Below are 13,655 nucleotides of genomic sequence, written 5' to 3' on the forward strand. Positions count from 1 at the left end.
TTTGTCCTTCTGAACAGTAAGTTCTGTAACACTGTTCTGTGGATGCCTGTCCTGACAGGACACCCTTTATTCTCCTTGTATTGTACATGTAGCACTCCCACTTAGAAAATTTTGCCTGGCATCACATGTTATGGGCACAGAGGTGCTGGTGTTGAAGAGACAGCCAAGCTAGAACAACTGGTATTTAGAAAGACACATATCCTACCTCCTCACCACTTTCACTTTTCACAACTTGCTGTGCCTTCATAACTTTGGTGGATGCTATTGCTGTTGCCAATGCCTAAAAGTACAAAGGAAAAATCAAGAGCTTAGTGTCAAAGAAAACAATAATGTAAGGATCTGGAGGGTTATGGAGCACTTACCTCTGCTTTTAAGTCTGAGCGAATTCGGACCACGCACCTTTGAACAGCCATTTGAAAGGTAAAACTAATAACACCTTTAATTTTCAACAAGGCTTCTTCACAAAGATTCCTTCGAGACTGAAAAACAAACAAAAAAACCACTCCAAAATAAAGTACTTGCATAACGCACCATGTGAAAATGCTAAAAACTCTTAAAGAATTCCTGTATGTCTGAGGGCAGGTGGTTGTAAAAGAAAAAATGCAACTTACATTTTAGTGCACAAATATTAGACTCCCTTGCCACAAAAGAAAAAAAATGCTTACACTTTAGAAGTCAAAGAAGGATGGAATCAACTGTAAATAATTAGAGAAAAATGCTGAAAAGCAAAGAATGTTTTTCTCCGTATGATCAGCTAAACAGTCCCCTCTGGTTAAGTTCTGATTGACTGAAGTGCTCATTGATGAGTAGTTAGTGTTTAAGTTGCTATTTATCAGACACCTTGGCTCCATACTGACTGAATGCATCAAAGCAGCTGTTCTATCTTTCTGCTGCTTCATCTGTGGCAGCTCACAGACATCACTGCACAGCATAAGCTCAAGTCTTATTTTAAAGGGAAAAATATTTAGTTGATGACGCACAAAAAGCTATGTTTAAAGTAAGTGACATCACCTAGTGTGCTGTAACATTACATTGACCTGTACTAGTTGCATCTGTTCAACATAATCTTAAAATGTTTGGCTTTTTTCCCCTTTAATATTTGCACAAGATGGGTGCAACTTGGAGAGACTGCTAGCACAGAAGAGGAAATAAGAAAAGATGCACTGTACCAGAAATAAGCTGACAGATTTACACAGTTCAAAATAATGATGTATTTAACTTTTACTGCAAGTTTCTCAAGGTTTTAAATAATAAGCTATTTCAAAGCCTATTTAGTTAACAAATAATGAATGGTCAGTACTTGGGACAGTTTTATGCATGACAAGTACATTAAAATCTTTTAATATCTGGAAGAACAAACCAAAGCACTTTGGGGTTTAGGGGTTTTTTTGGCAGTTTATATATATACTGAAACAATTGATTTGTGTAAGTTTATGTATTGAAATAATTAACGTTTATGACTTAAAAAAATAACATTGCTGGATAGGCTACACAGCAAATTTTTGATGCAAAGGTGAAAAGTCAAAACTACTTTCAGACACAAGATGAAACACATTCAGCTTCCTAGCCTCAATAATTGATGCTTACATGGGTATACAGCAATTTTGTGGAAAAAAATAAAAACATAGCCTTTTTACTCTTGATATTCTAGGTTCAGTCACAGGTACCTCAGTTTAATTCAAAGTGAGGCTTTCAGTGATAACTGGTGAATCACTTTCTTAAAGACAAAACTTACCAAGGTCCATAGGGACTCCATAAAAAGCTGGAAGCATGGCAGGCACCAGCCTTGTGGGACAAATGTCCTTCACAACACCTAACTACAGTAACTACGCACAGAGCCCAGCAATGCACACCTGGACATCTTTCTGCATGGTACTCCTGAAGCATAGGCACAGGGTAGGACAGGTGAAATTTAGGTTATTTTTCTCACACACCTTGTAGTCTAGCAAGCAGTCCTGCTAGACTACTGAACACTGATTACCATACCCTACTAAATACTACTAAAATGTACTGCTTGATTTTTAACTTTTTAAAAAGCTTATGCTCAAATTTGATAATTAGATCTTGAAATAAAAACATCTGACCCCAGACTGAAAAGGCAACCTTTCTCCTCCCTTCCTGAAATAATAAATACCTACTATTGGAGGTTTTGAAATCCACAAGCATTTATAGGATTTGCAATCATTCCTAACAGGGGCTTCTTTATGCCTTTTAACATGCATGTGCCACCTAATACTCTTTGCTTAAGCAGGGAATAAACCGTTGAATGAAACTAAGCTGCTTTTATTGTTCACATCCCTCATCATCCTCCTAGTCCCAACTTATCCTGAAATTTAAAATCACATTAAACATCCCTGCAGGGTGGGCACCTGGAGCATCACATTTTTTCAATGATCTGATGAAATACAGAGCTATGTTCACTAGCCATCTCCAGCCAGCAGAGTCTGATTTTTCTTTTCCTCAACAACAAGTTTCAAAGCATACTGGTGAGCTCTAAGCAACTATAGAAGGCTACAGTTTTGCTCTCTGGAGTTGAGTACACTTTTTGAGAATACTTTTGCCACAGCATTTAAAAGAGAAACTCCAGAAATCTCATGAAATTCATTTGTTAAAGAACATAAAGAAACACTTAAGACAGAATCAGACTATAGCCAGAATATATAAACTTCCAAAGTAGAAGTGGATGAAATTTTGTGCTTGGAGGTACCTGTGAACAAATGAAACACAAGCTTAAAAACAATGCAAACCTAGCAGGAGACAACCCATTGGACTGAATTAAAAAAAACCTTCAGAATACAATAGCTGATGGTGTTGACAAAGCACTGCCATTCTAGAGAGCAAATGCTGGAAGGACAACTGTAAAAAATATTTACTTTGTATAAAGTGAGCTAGAGCAGCATGTTATTTCTAAAGGAATTAGCTATGGTCTTATGAAAACAGTACGACGGGTATGCTGTTTATAAACTGGGCCTGTGGACACGCTTACTTGGCAAAATGTAAAGCAACAAAGCAAAGGATCAGGTTTGATCATTTAAAACGGGTACAAAACTGAAGATACAGAGTCCGGAGGGCACTTGTGGATAACATGCTTAAACAGTCTACATGCTGTTTGGCAGCCGTAAAAAGGCAAACATGGCCCTGGGGTGTTATCTACAGGGGTATGGTAGATAAATCCGTAGAAGTTATTCTGACATTACATAAAGACTCAGTGAGACCTCATTAACTCAAATGCCATTCTGGTCACTACAGTAGAAAAGATCTCACAGACAATGAAAAGATGTAGCAAAACCAGCTTGAAGAAAAAAAAAAATCAACATTTCTAAATTAAGAATAATAATCTGAAAAAATTATCTAAAATCTCTCCTATCTAAAAGGAAACTTTTTTGTTTACCGCATTAATATAAACACAAGATATCATTGAGTGGAACTGCTGGAGGTACCTTATTTATTCCATTCTTTCTTGAAAAAGGAAAGAAAATTAGGAGAGGTAAAAAAAGTAGTGGGTTTTTTTAGAGTAATTAGAAAACCATCAAGCAAATTCCCACAAAACATCATCTTCAGATATTTTAAGTAAGCTCAATTTATGCAAGATTTTATACACCTCTTGTGATTCAAAATACAATTCACAGAAATTACTGACAATGATGCCACACAAGTAGCCTGAACACATTATTTTTGTGGGCAAAACACAGCTCAGTACACAGCATGCCTTATTTACGTAGCTGCTGAAGGTTTCCTTACCGAATCATCCAGGCCATCTATATGCAAAACCACTGTCTTGGCACGCTTATTTGTGCTGCCCAGGAAAAACTGTGCTTTCCGTCGACGATAATTCATCTCATTCACATTGTCCGCGTCTGACATGTTGGAAGACTGAAGGATATCATAGACTTCAGAAGCTAAAAGTTTAGTCTCTCCTGGTGTAGTGGTTCTTAAGGGAAAAAAAAAAGGGGGGGGGATCAGGATTTGTAAATATGGTTTTATAGTAGTACTCCAAACAGTTGCTGATTATGTCCTTGCAACTGGAATACTCCACATGCTACAACAATACAATTACAGTCAATACAAAGCAAAGGAATAGGAATTCCCTTTCCTGTACTCCAATTTTTATATCAATCTCTTAATTCTAGTATCATTATGAACAGGTGTGTTCTCAACACAAATACAGTTCACACCAGTTTGACAACTACAGACAAAACACAGTAGTAGATGCTCAGTGCACCGCTGTTACTTTTTTCATATTGAGCTTTTTTTTTTAAAAAAAAAATCTCCAACTGCCTTGTGACACGTTTAGTTGTTCACTTTTTACACAGTAATTTCTCTGTAGAACTGTAATCTTTCCAAGTGTTTTCTTCTCCAAAGTTACTGAGCATCAACAGCAAGGCAAGATTCCAAATTTTCTTAAAGAAACCAAAGGTTATTTCTGGTAAGACTAATATTTATGGTAAGAACTATATGATAACTTTTTAAGATGGGGAAAAAAGTAGATACCAGACCAAACAAGTTAATTTATTATTCTTGATTAAAATTAAGTTTAATAAGGTACTAATATAAATCTGTTGTCTGAATTCAGCCCTGTTTTAATTACACCAGTGATTTAAAGCTATGTGCAGAAACAAAATTATTACTGCATCAACTTGCAATTAATCTTATAATAATGAACGAAAGGCTTGTTACTAACAAGTACTTTTAGATTTCCTTTTTTTTTTCTCCATTTAACTTCCTTAATAACTATACATTAAACACATTTTCCATCCTACCATACAGACAAGAAAGGGCAATGAACCAAGGTGTGCTAATAGTTCTGGAGTTTTCAACTAATGGGGGTCCCAGCTATCGCTGTTTTTTTTTAAAAAAAAAAAAATTCCCTGCTCCTTGTTTTGGGCAGAACAAAGAGTGAGTTCTTGTGATCATTCAGTAGACTGATAATATTCAAAATAAAAAAACAAAACACAAACAACAAAACAAAACCAAACCAAGAAAAAAGGTAGAAAGGGCAATAAGCAAACAATCAACACCTAAAATAGCAAAGCATTTCAGCATATGTTCTATTTTCAATACATGCTTCTGTTTTGCTCTCTTAAAATAAACCAAACTTATTTAATTCACAGAAACAAGTGCTGGGAACTCAAAAATACTTCAACCTTCCACATTTTTTTAGATAAAGCTGTAAAACAGATCATAAAGCTGTGCAAGCTAATATCTTGAGGTAGCAATAAAGCAGCTCATGCAAAAGTCACATCCTATTGAGGTACTAAAAAATTTACCCACCCGTTAGTTTTGGCAAATTCTTTCAACAACCACTACAACAATCCTGTCCGTATCAAGTGATTGACAATGGAAGAGGTTTTTTTTTGCAAGTTTAAATACAGTTAACTAAGCACACTATTGTTATCCTACTATGCTGTTGGTAAGTTTTTGCTTGAACACAAGTTGTACTGCTGCACCCCAGAGTTAAAAAAAATTAAATGGTATCAGTAAAAGAGAAATAAAATATACTTATGCTAGCCATAATATATATGCATATATAGACAAACATACACAGAGGATAGATAATTTAGAGTTATCAATATCAGCAAATATAAAACATGGAAGTGCCTAAAAGTAAGGAAATCAACAGTAACGTGCTCCCAACGTTACAGCTGCTGTACTTCTTGGAAAACTAATGACCCAAGAATAACAGAAACAACAAAATAGTGAAATAACCTTGCGATTTCAAACTTAAAATTTAAATCTGATCTTACTTGATGCAAGCATTCTAAGATAATCCTAGAACAAGTCTATCACAGGTAAACGTTATGCATAGGCACACAAACACTTAAATAAGCAACTCAGGTAATATAATGTATTTTTGTCAATAAAAGATATTCCTATGTACCATTAAATTACAGGTAATAGTTACTCTCTTACATTAAATAAAGTAAAATCCCAAACACAAGATTTTAATCTTATATAAAGAGAATCTGTTGCAAAATGAGCAACTGACTGTGTAGCAAGAAGCATCATTAAAGTCGGACACGACACTAGGCAGGCAGGAACAATAGATGTCAAGTATCAGATTGCAAATCAGTCCCCAGTAAAGGTATAAACCAGATTTAGTCTCTAGTAATGCAATACTACACTTTCAGCAACTCACTTAAAACAAAGATCACAAAATTCCACACAAAGCCTTCTACAATGTTTAGTGTACTGGTAAAAAAGTGAATACAAGTTTTGCATCAGTTATTTTTTCATTATAGTAATTTATACAACAGCTATTTAAATAATAGAAACCTTCATATCAGGCTACACATAAGGAGGAATTTTTTTATTATGAGTGTGGTGAAACACTGGAACAGGCTGCCCAGAGTGGTGGTAGAAACCCCATTCCTGGAGACATTCAGAGTCAGGTTGGACTAGTCTCTGACCAATCTGATGTAGTTGAAGATGCCCCTGTGCATTGCACAGGGCTTGGACTAGACAACCTGTTATATTCCAAGTCAAACTATTTGATGATCCTTTGATGATTCTATGATCTTGAGGAAAAAAATATAAATCTGTCTGGAAATAGGTATAATAAACCCTCTCAATGTAAAACCAAAGTAATGTTCAATGCTGATTCTGCTTCTTTATACACTAGATTGGTAAAAAAAGACAAATACAACAAAACTACATGTAAAATTAAAACATAGTAGAACAGTGGAAGGTTTTTTTAAAAATAAGGATAACACATAGGCTATGATTTTGTTGCCTGAAGTGAAAGATTTGCAACCTTAAGAGAAGAGGGTTCTGAGGGCACTGATAGAGGCCCTGCTGTACCTGCATGTCAGCAGTTTCAGGTAACGCTGCTCATAGCTGTCCAATCCAGCCTCCTGCCACCAGAGCAGCAGAAAGAAACTCCTGCTCATCTTTCCACCACTCCTCCACACTTTATTCACCACTGAAGGAGCAGGTACATACTATGAAGTCACTATGCAGTTTGAGATTGAGAACAATCGGTCACTGGGACAATCTCTTCAGGGAGGTGGCAGAGTCCCCCCAATGCTGGAAGCTTTCAAGATGAGATTGGACAGCGTGCTAGTTTCACCTAGGTTCTCTTTCCCAGAAAAGGTTGGACCAGATGATGTCTCAAGGTCCCTTCCAACATGGGCTGTTCTATGACTCTATGACCAGTGTTCTGCTACTCTGCTAGGGAAATGGAAGTCTCTAGGTAGAGCAAAGGAAGTTGCTAAGAGTTGGTTACCATCTCTTTCAGAGGCAGTAACATATTACTTCAAGCAAGATTCAGAAGATGCCTGTCAGAAACCCAGGCCTTTAATTTTCAGTCTTCTTGAATTCCTGTCATCCTAGATTGCTGCCTGTCCTTCCATTATGTTCACCCAAGGATGACTGTATAAGAAGTACTGTGAACATAGAATCTAAGTGACATGTGCTGTATCTGCCAGAAAAGGATACAAAAAATAGTTCTCATTTTCTTCACAATTAAAAACAACTTTGTAAACACAGGCCAAGTGCTGCAGTGGTTTTATTAGCATAAAAAGACTTTTTTTAAGTTTTAGCTAAACTTAAAGGACACAAAAAATTATTGGCTACAACTCCAAAGGTGTATGTGATGTGGGTTAAGTGCATGTGCTTGGAAAGAATGTGTAAGCAGCACATAGCACTAGGCTGTACAACCAGCATGTAACTTGAGTATACACACAGCACCAGAAGTGGTAATAGAAGGGCCCTGACAACCCTCCTAGCATAGCTGCATCTGACAAAGATAACATAGAAAGTTATGCTTCTTTCTTTAGAAAAAGCATAAAGGCTGAGAAAGACTAATACAGTGGATTTTCCCCTTTTGAAGAAAGACAAGATATACTTTTAGAAATATATATGATGGGTAGTGTTTTTTTATATGTGTGTGTAAAACACAATCTTATCCTTTTTAAAGCTATATTTTTAAATAAACATGTATGTACATATGTGTACATTACATACACACTCCTACAACAGAAGAAACAGATGCAGCCATATCCCTGCTCTAAGTACAGCAGACCCCATGCACAGGCACAGAAACTATCACATGCGTTCCTTAGAGGCATACATTGTGCTCTACAGACACATTAGCCAAACAAGTAACAAACATAACAGCATTTCATTGGAGTGTTTCTACTGAGTTTATAACCTAGAGACAGGAGGTTTTCAAATTAAAGAGGGTACCTTCCTTTGCCAGAGATTCAATTACATCCTAGATTCTATTAGGAAGAGAGTTGTGTCATTTAATTTTGGAATTCTAACTTCTACAGTGATACTGCTTTTGCTTGTATTTGCTCAGTTTGTCCACTACCCACAATAAGATGACAAATTACCCATTGATGAAAGGTCAAGGCTCTTGATAATCTTTGAGCTATCATTTTGACCCCTGGGAAGGTGATGGAACAAATCTGGAAACAACTTCCTCCAGACACACAAAGAACAAGAGGTTACCAGTTAAGAGTGAGCACGGATTTACAAAGAGGAAGTCATGCCTGACCACACAGCCTTCTACAATGAAATTACTGCCTTTGTAACTGAGGGGAAACCAGTGCATATTGTCTTTTGACCTTGTCTCCTATCTAATCATCATAGAGAAGCTGATGAAGCATGGACTTGGCGAGCAGACAGCAAGGTATATTGAAAACTGGTTGGATGGCCAGGCCCAGAAGGTGGTGATCATAGCCATAAACTCTAGCTGAAGGCCAGTATCTAACTATGAACACCATGGGTCAATACTGAGTCCAATCTGGTTCAGTACTGTTATTAATGATCTGGATGATGGGGCAGAGTGGCCTCTCAGCAAGTCTGCAGTTCACACAAAACAGGAAGGAGCAGCTGATAAACCAGAGGGTCATGCTGCCACTAGACAGATCTCTACAGGCTGGTGAAATGGAATTACATGAACCTCATAAAGTTCAACAGTGGGAAGTGCTAAGTCCTGTCCTGGGGGAGGAACAATCCCAGCTGTAAACAGCTTTGCAGAGAAGACCCTGGTGGACATGAAGCTCAACATTAGCCAGGAAAATGCCCTGGAAGCAAAGAAGGCAAACAGTGTCCTAGGCTGTATTGGGAGGAATATTGCCAGCATGTAGAGATGACCCTGCCCCTTTTTTCAGCACTGGTGAGGCCACACCTGGAGTGCCGTGTCCAGGTCTGGGCTCCCCAAAACACAGGAGAGATGGACATGGAGAGAATCCAGTGAAGTGTCAGATAGAGGGTTAAGGGGCTGATGAGGAAAGGCTGAAAGAGTTGGGACTGTTCATCCTGGAGATGAGAAGGCTCAGGGGGACATCTTATCTAATGTATATAATTATCTGAAGCAACTGTGCAAAGAGAGAGCACCAAAGTTTTTCTAGTAGTTGCCAATGGCAGTAGCAGAGGCAATGGGCACAAAATGAAACACAGCTGATTCCCTCTGAATATCAGGAAACACTTTTTCACTGATATCAAAAGTGAAGGTGACCAAGCACTGCCACAGGTTGCCCAGAGAGGCTGTGGAGTTGCCATCCTTGGATATTTTCAAAGACCATCTGGACATGGTCTGGGCAGTGTGGCTTAGGCGACCCTGCCTGAGTTGAGGGGTTGGACCAGATGACCTACAGAGGTCCTTTCCAACCTCAACCATCCTGTGAGTCTGTGAACACATACTAGGAATTGAGAAGTCATTAGGTAAATTCTAAGAGCAATGTACATGGAGCATATCAATTTTTATCTATTTGTGGATATCTGTTTTTTCCAGTTAAGAGCATTTTAGAAAAGCTTTTGTATAAGTAAAGCAAAAACATACTCCATTTTCCTGCCAACCGTTCAATGCTCTGTGCTAAACTGTTTTATCTTAAGGCATCATGAACTAAAAGCAAGGCTAGATGGAAAAGGGGACTTCATTCTCAAAGTCATTAAACAATTTTCCAGTTCGTATTTCAGGCGTTTTCACCTTAGCTTACAGTATAATCTTACTAGCCACAGTCATCAAGGGTAAGCTACTGAGCTCATTACACCTAATAAAAATTTAAAAACTTATAATACAAAACTTAAAAATCCAGTAGTTTATTGGTTTGAGCAGGACATCAATTTTAGGAAAACACTGCTCCAAATTTTCTCCCACAATCTATAGCACTTTTGTCATTTTACCTAGGACAATAATTATATTCAATAAATTGAGTGTAGAGCCAAAAATGAGATCACACAGGACTACTAAAGAAATATTTTAATCTCAAGTCAATTCAAAATGTCAGTGTATATAAGCTCACTCAGGAGTTTATATTTTTACCCTTGCAACAAAGCCTGGTATAATTCAAGAGTCCTCAATTTGTAATCTAGGGACAAATTTCAGCCTTGAACAGATGGACCTTTTCCCCAGGGTTGCTCAGGAATAAGACAGACCATTCTCAACTTCTAGCATTAGAAGTGGGCATCACTTACACCTCAGGAAATATGGAGAAATGCTGAAGCTCATTCTCTGTCCAAGGCTGAGAAAGAGGGAAATTAGAAGTAGACTCTTTCTGTTACAGAACAGCCTGCTCCTTGAAACCCTGTTAAGATCCAAGCCAGAAAAATTCCATACTAGAACAGTGTATTTGCAGTATACCACCTATACACATTGTGACATTCAGGATGTACAGTGCTTGTCTCAAACAATCCAAGAGGTAAGTGATGTATTCAGGCACTCAGGATATCTGATGTCTGTCTTGAGACATCCAAGAGTTAAACAAGATTTGCTGATGGACTAAAGAGATGTCTCAGCAACCCACCCAATTGTTTTGCTTACCCCCCTGCAATGTGTACCTGAGAACTGGGGAGTTCATTGTGGGCCATGCTGAGATTGGAGACAAAGGAGTTCTACAGCTGGTGCTTGGAGCAGAATATCCAGTGATAACCAGGCCATTATATCTCATGAAAACCAGCGACTTAGCAGGAAAAGACAGAGTGCCAGCCTCAAGCCACCTCCTAGGACTGAATCTTCACTGCAATAAACTAATCCTGTGGTGCCAGTTGTCTCAACCTCCTCTTTTGCAGTGGTTGATCTTGGTAATTAGCCAAAGACTATCTGCAGGACATAGTACCCGATATTGTGTTATCTTTGTTTTGTCCTGGCAAGATCATAAAAAATTGCCACACATCCGAATACAGGATCGTGACACACATGTAACTACACTTTCCTATGAAAAGTGTCCACACTATATATATTTTCAGTATGCATGGGCCCATAAGGGGTGGGCTTGGCATAGAGCCCTACAGCTCCTGGGAAAAGGCTGCATTACAGCTAATCAGAAAAGGGGGACACACGTATGGCTCACTGTGCTCTTGCTCTTGAGTACTTGGGAAACCAACACACAAAATTTATAGTAAAAGCTGGTCTGTAAAAGCAAAGAAAGCTAGCAGTGGTAAAGGAAAGATTAACCCAATCCCCGAAACTAAAGACATAGATCTCAACCTTTTAAAGTCAGATCAGGTAAAATTTCCTGTATTGATATCTGTAGGAGCTGAGATACTAACAGAAAAATAGAACCTTAAAGCACAGATCTTAAAAAAAATTAAAAATCCACTAAACAATTCAAGTCTAATAAATATGAAGGGTTGGAAGAACAAAAATATCTTCATTATCCACGTTAAAGCTCAGATATTTGACAAGACCTCAGCTGAATCCCATATTAAATAATGTGCTTATAAATTAAAAGTAAAAACAACTTTCAGATTTAACTTACAGTCTCATCCTAAGTGATTTACAGTGAATGTAATAAAAGACTGAACGCATAATTTTTTCTTCAAAATGCTAGTTTGATAGACTCAATTTCTAGAATTATCCAAGTACTTTTCAAGAAAGTTTGTAAAAAACTTACAACCACGTAGAAGTAGCTATTTTCACTTTATTCCAATCCCTTTCATACATGCAAGTACTACCTCTATAAGACAGAACTAGTATTTTACCCTGGGATCCCAGGTAGTGGTATTTTCAGCCATCATTTTATTTCCATTATGAACCTCAATCACCGCAATAACCACAGTATTCTATATGACAAAAAAGTGTAAGTAAGAATGAATTATAATTAATACATTATTGGGCAAATGCAGCTGTATTATAAACCTTAAAGCATACACTTAGTAGAGATTTATATTTTTATTTAATTATGGTTAAAAATGTCTAACAAATTGATATTCGTATCAGCTATGCCTTAAGACCACTAATTTATTTGTTTCCAGGTGACCAATTTCTTTTAGAGCCCATATTTAAACACAGAAACCATCTCTAACAATAACTGAAGGGAGCAGTAAGCTGCAAAGAATTGCTAGGGAGGGGGGTGGGAAAATCACTAATCCTTGATTCTAGAACTGAGACAGAGTGATTGACATGATTTTGATGAAAACTTTGAGCATGAATGACAAGCCTAAAGAGAGAGCATGGTATTAAAGGAAAAGCAATCTGTTTCAAGACAGTTATCTGATCTGGCTGGTTTTATGGCTGTTCTGCTCCAGTGCCAGGGCAAGACGCTTTCTCATCTCCAAGAATGCTGCTCTTTCTTGTGAGTTTTTAGTGCATCCCATGATATGGTGGGTTCACAAGCATATAGCTGCTCTCCTGACTCATTTCAGGCTATGGGCAAGACATTTGAAAACAACTTTAAAAAGAGCATCACTTCAGCAGACAGACACTTACAGTCCTAGTACGGTGTTATTACCACACTACCCATTACAGTACACCTTAGTTCCCTCTAGCCCGAAAATACCCAGTTAAGACCAGACAACACAATACAGCCGCTGACAAAAAAGGACTGTCGCCTGATTTCTTAAAAGAAAGATGTCAAAATCCCCAAGAACATAGATAGCAGCATCCTTACGTTGGCCAACAACGTAACAATCATAGTAGTGGGTTAACAACAGGAAAAATAATTCATAGGTGTAGAACAGAAAAAGTAGTAAAACCTGTAGGATGGGCAAGTTTGAAGTGACACTGAACCACAGCACTATGAATCTCCAAATATAAAAACCAAGCAGCTGAACTGCTTGATGCACCTACATACAGCCTCAGCATGGATGTGTGACATGACTGCACTCCAATGGTATCAACCACATGCCAGCTACATACCACCTTTATTTATTCCAAGGCTGTCACATCATGGAAACAAGGCAAGGTCAGAGAGACTTTCCTAAAATGCTTTCTAGACCTGCAAGCTGCCTGTCACTTGGCTTGTCTTTCAGGCTGTACTCACACTAGTAGCTGTGACAATTTGACCAGGAGACACTAACCCAAGTTTGGAACAGAACAAGGAAACCTCATGTCTTGAGGTTGTACTGAACAAGAGATACCTCAGTGAAATTAGGAGTGTGGATCAGATTTCCCAGTGCCACTTCAGGCTCAATTTAAGTCATATGCTTACTGACCCTTGAAATTTAGAGAAAACCCATGTAAATACTGGGATGCTCTGAACAATGCTGAAAAACAAAAAAGCATAGATATTAAATATAAATTGTAAATCTGAGTAACATCACAGTACAATCCCATTAACTGCTGTAAAATCAATGTGATATAATCTTAAAACATTTAGCAAACTGAGTAATTACTCATGCTTAGAACATTTCCCTGATTCATTCTGTCGTCCTCTGATCACAAGAAGATCGAACTCTCAAGGATGGGATAACAAATTTGAACACATGCC

The 13,655-nt window shown here is 37.8% G+C and overlaps 1 protein-coding gene across 2 annotated transcripts in view; it reads right to left on the bottom strand.

Annotated features, from left to right (window-relative positions):
* ARMC1 (armadillo repeat containing 1) overlaps window positions 1-13,655 on the bottom strand; it is a 32,746-nt gene that overhangs the window by 2,511 nt on the left and 16,580 nt on the right. For both annotated transcript variants that reach the window (XM_051612627.1, XM_051612625.1), the window contains exons 4-6: window positions 3,742-3,931; window positions 363-479; window positions 206-280 (exon numbers count right to left, since the gene is read on the bottom strand). In XM_051612627.1, the coding sequence (XP_051468587.1) occupies window positions 206-280; window positions 363-479; window positions 3,742-3,931 (382 nt within the window). The remainder of the gene's footprint in view (window positions 1-205; window positions 281-362; window positions 480-3,741; window positions 3,932-13,655) is intronic.

The sequence above is a fragment of the Apus apus genome, chromosome 2, assembly GCF_020740795.1.
Source record: "Apus apus isolate bApuApu2 chromosome 2, bApuApu2.pri.cur, whole genome shotgun sequence".
In the NCBI taxonomy this organism is placed as follows: Eukaryota; Metazoa; Chordata; class Aves; order Apodiformes; family Apodidae; genus Apus; species Apus apus.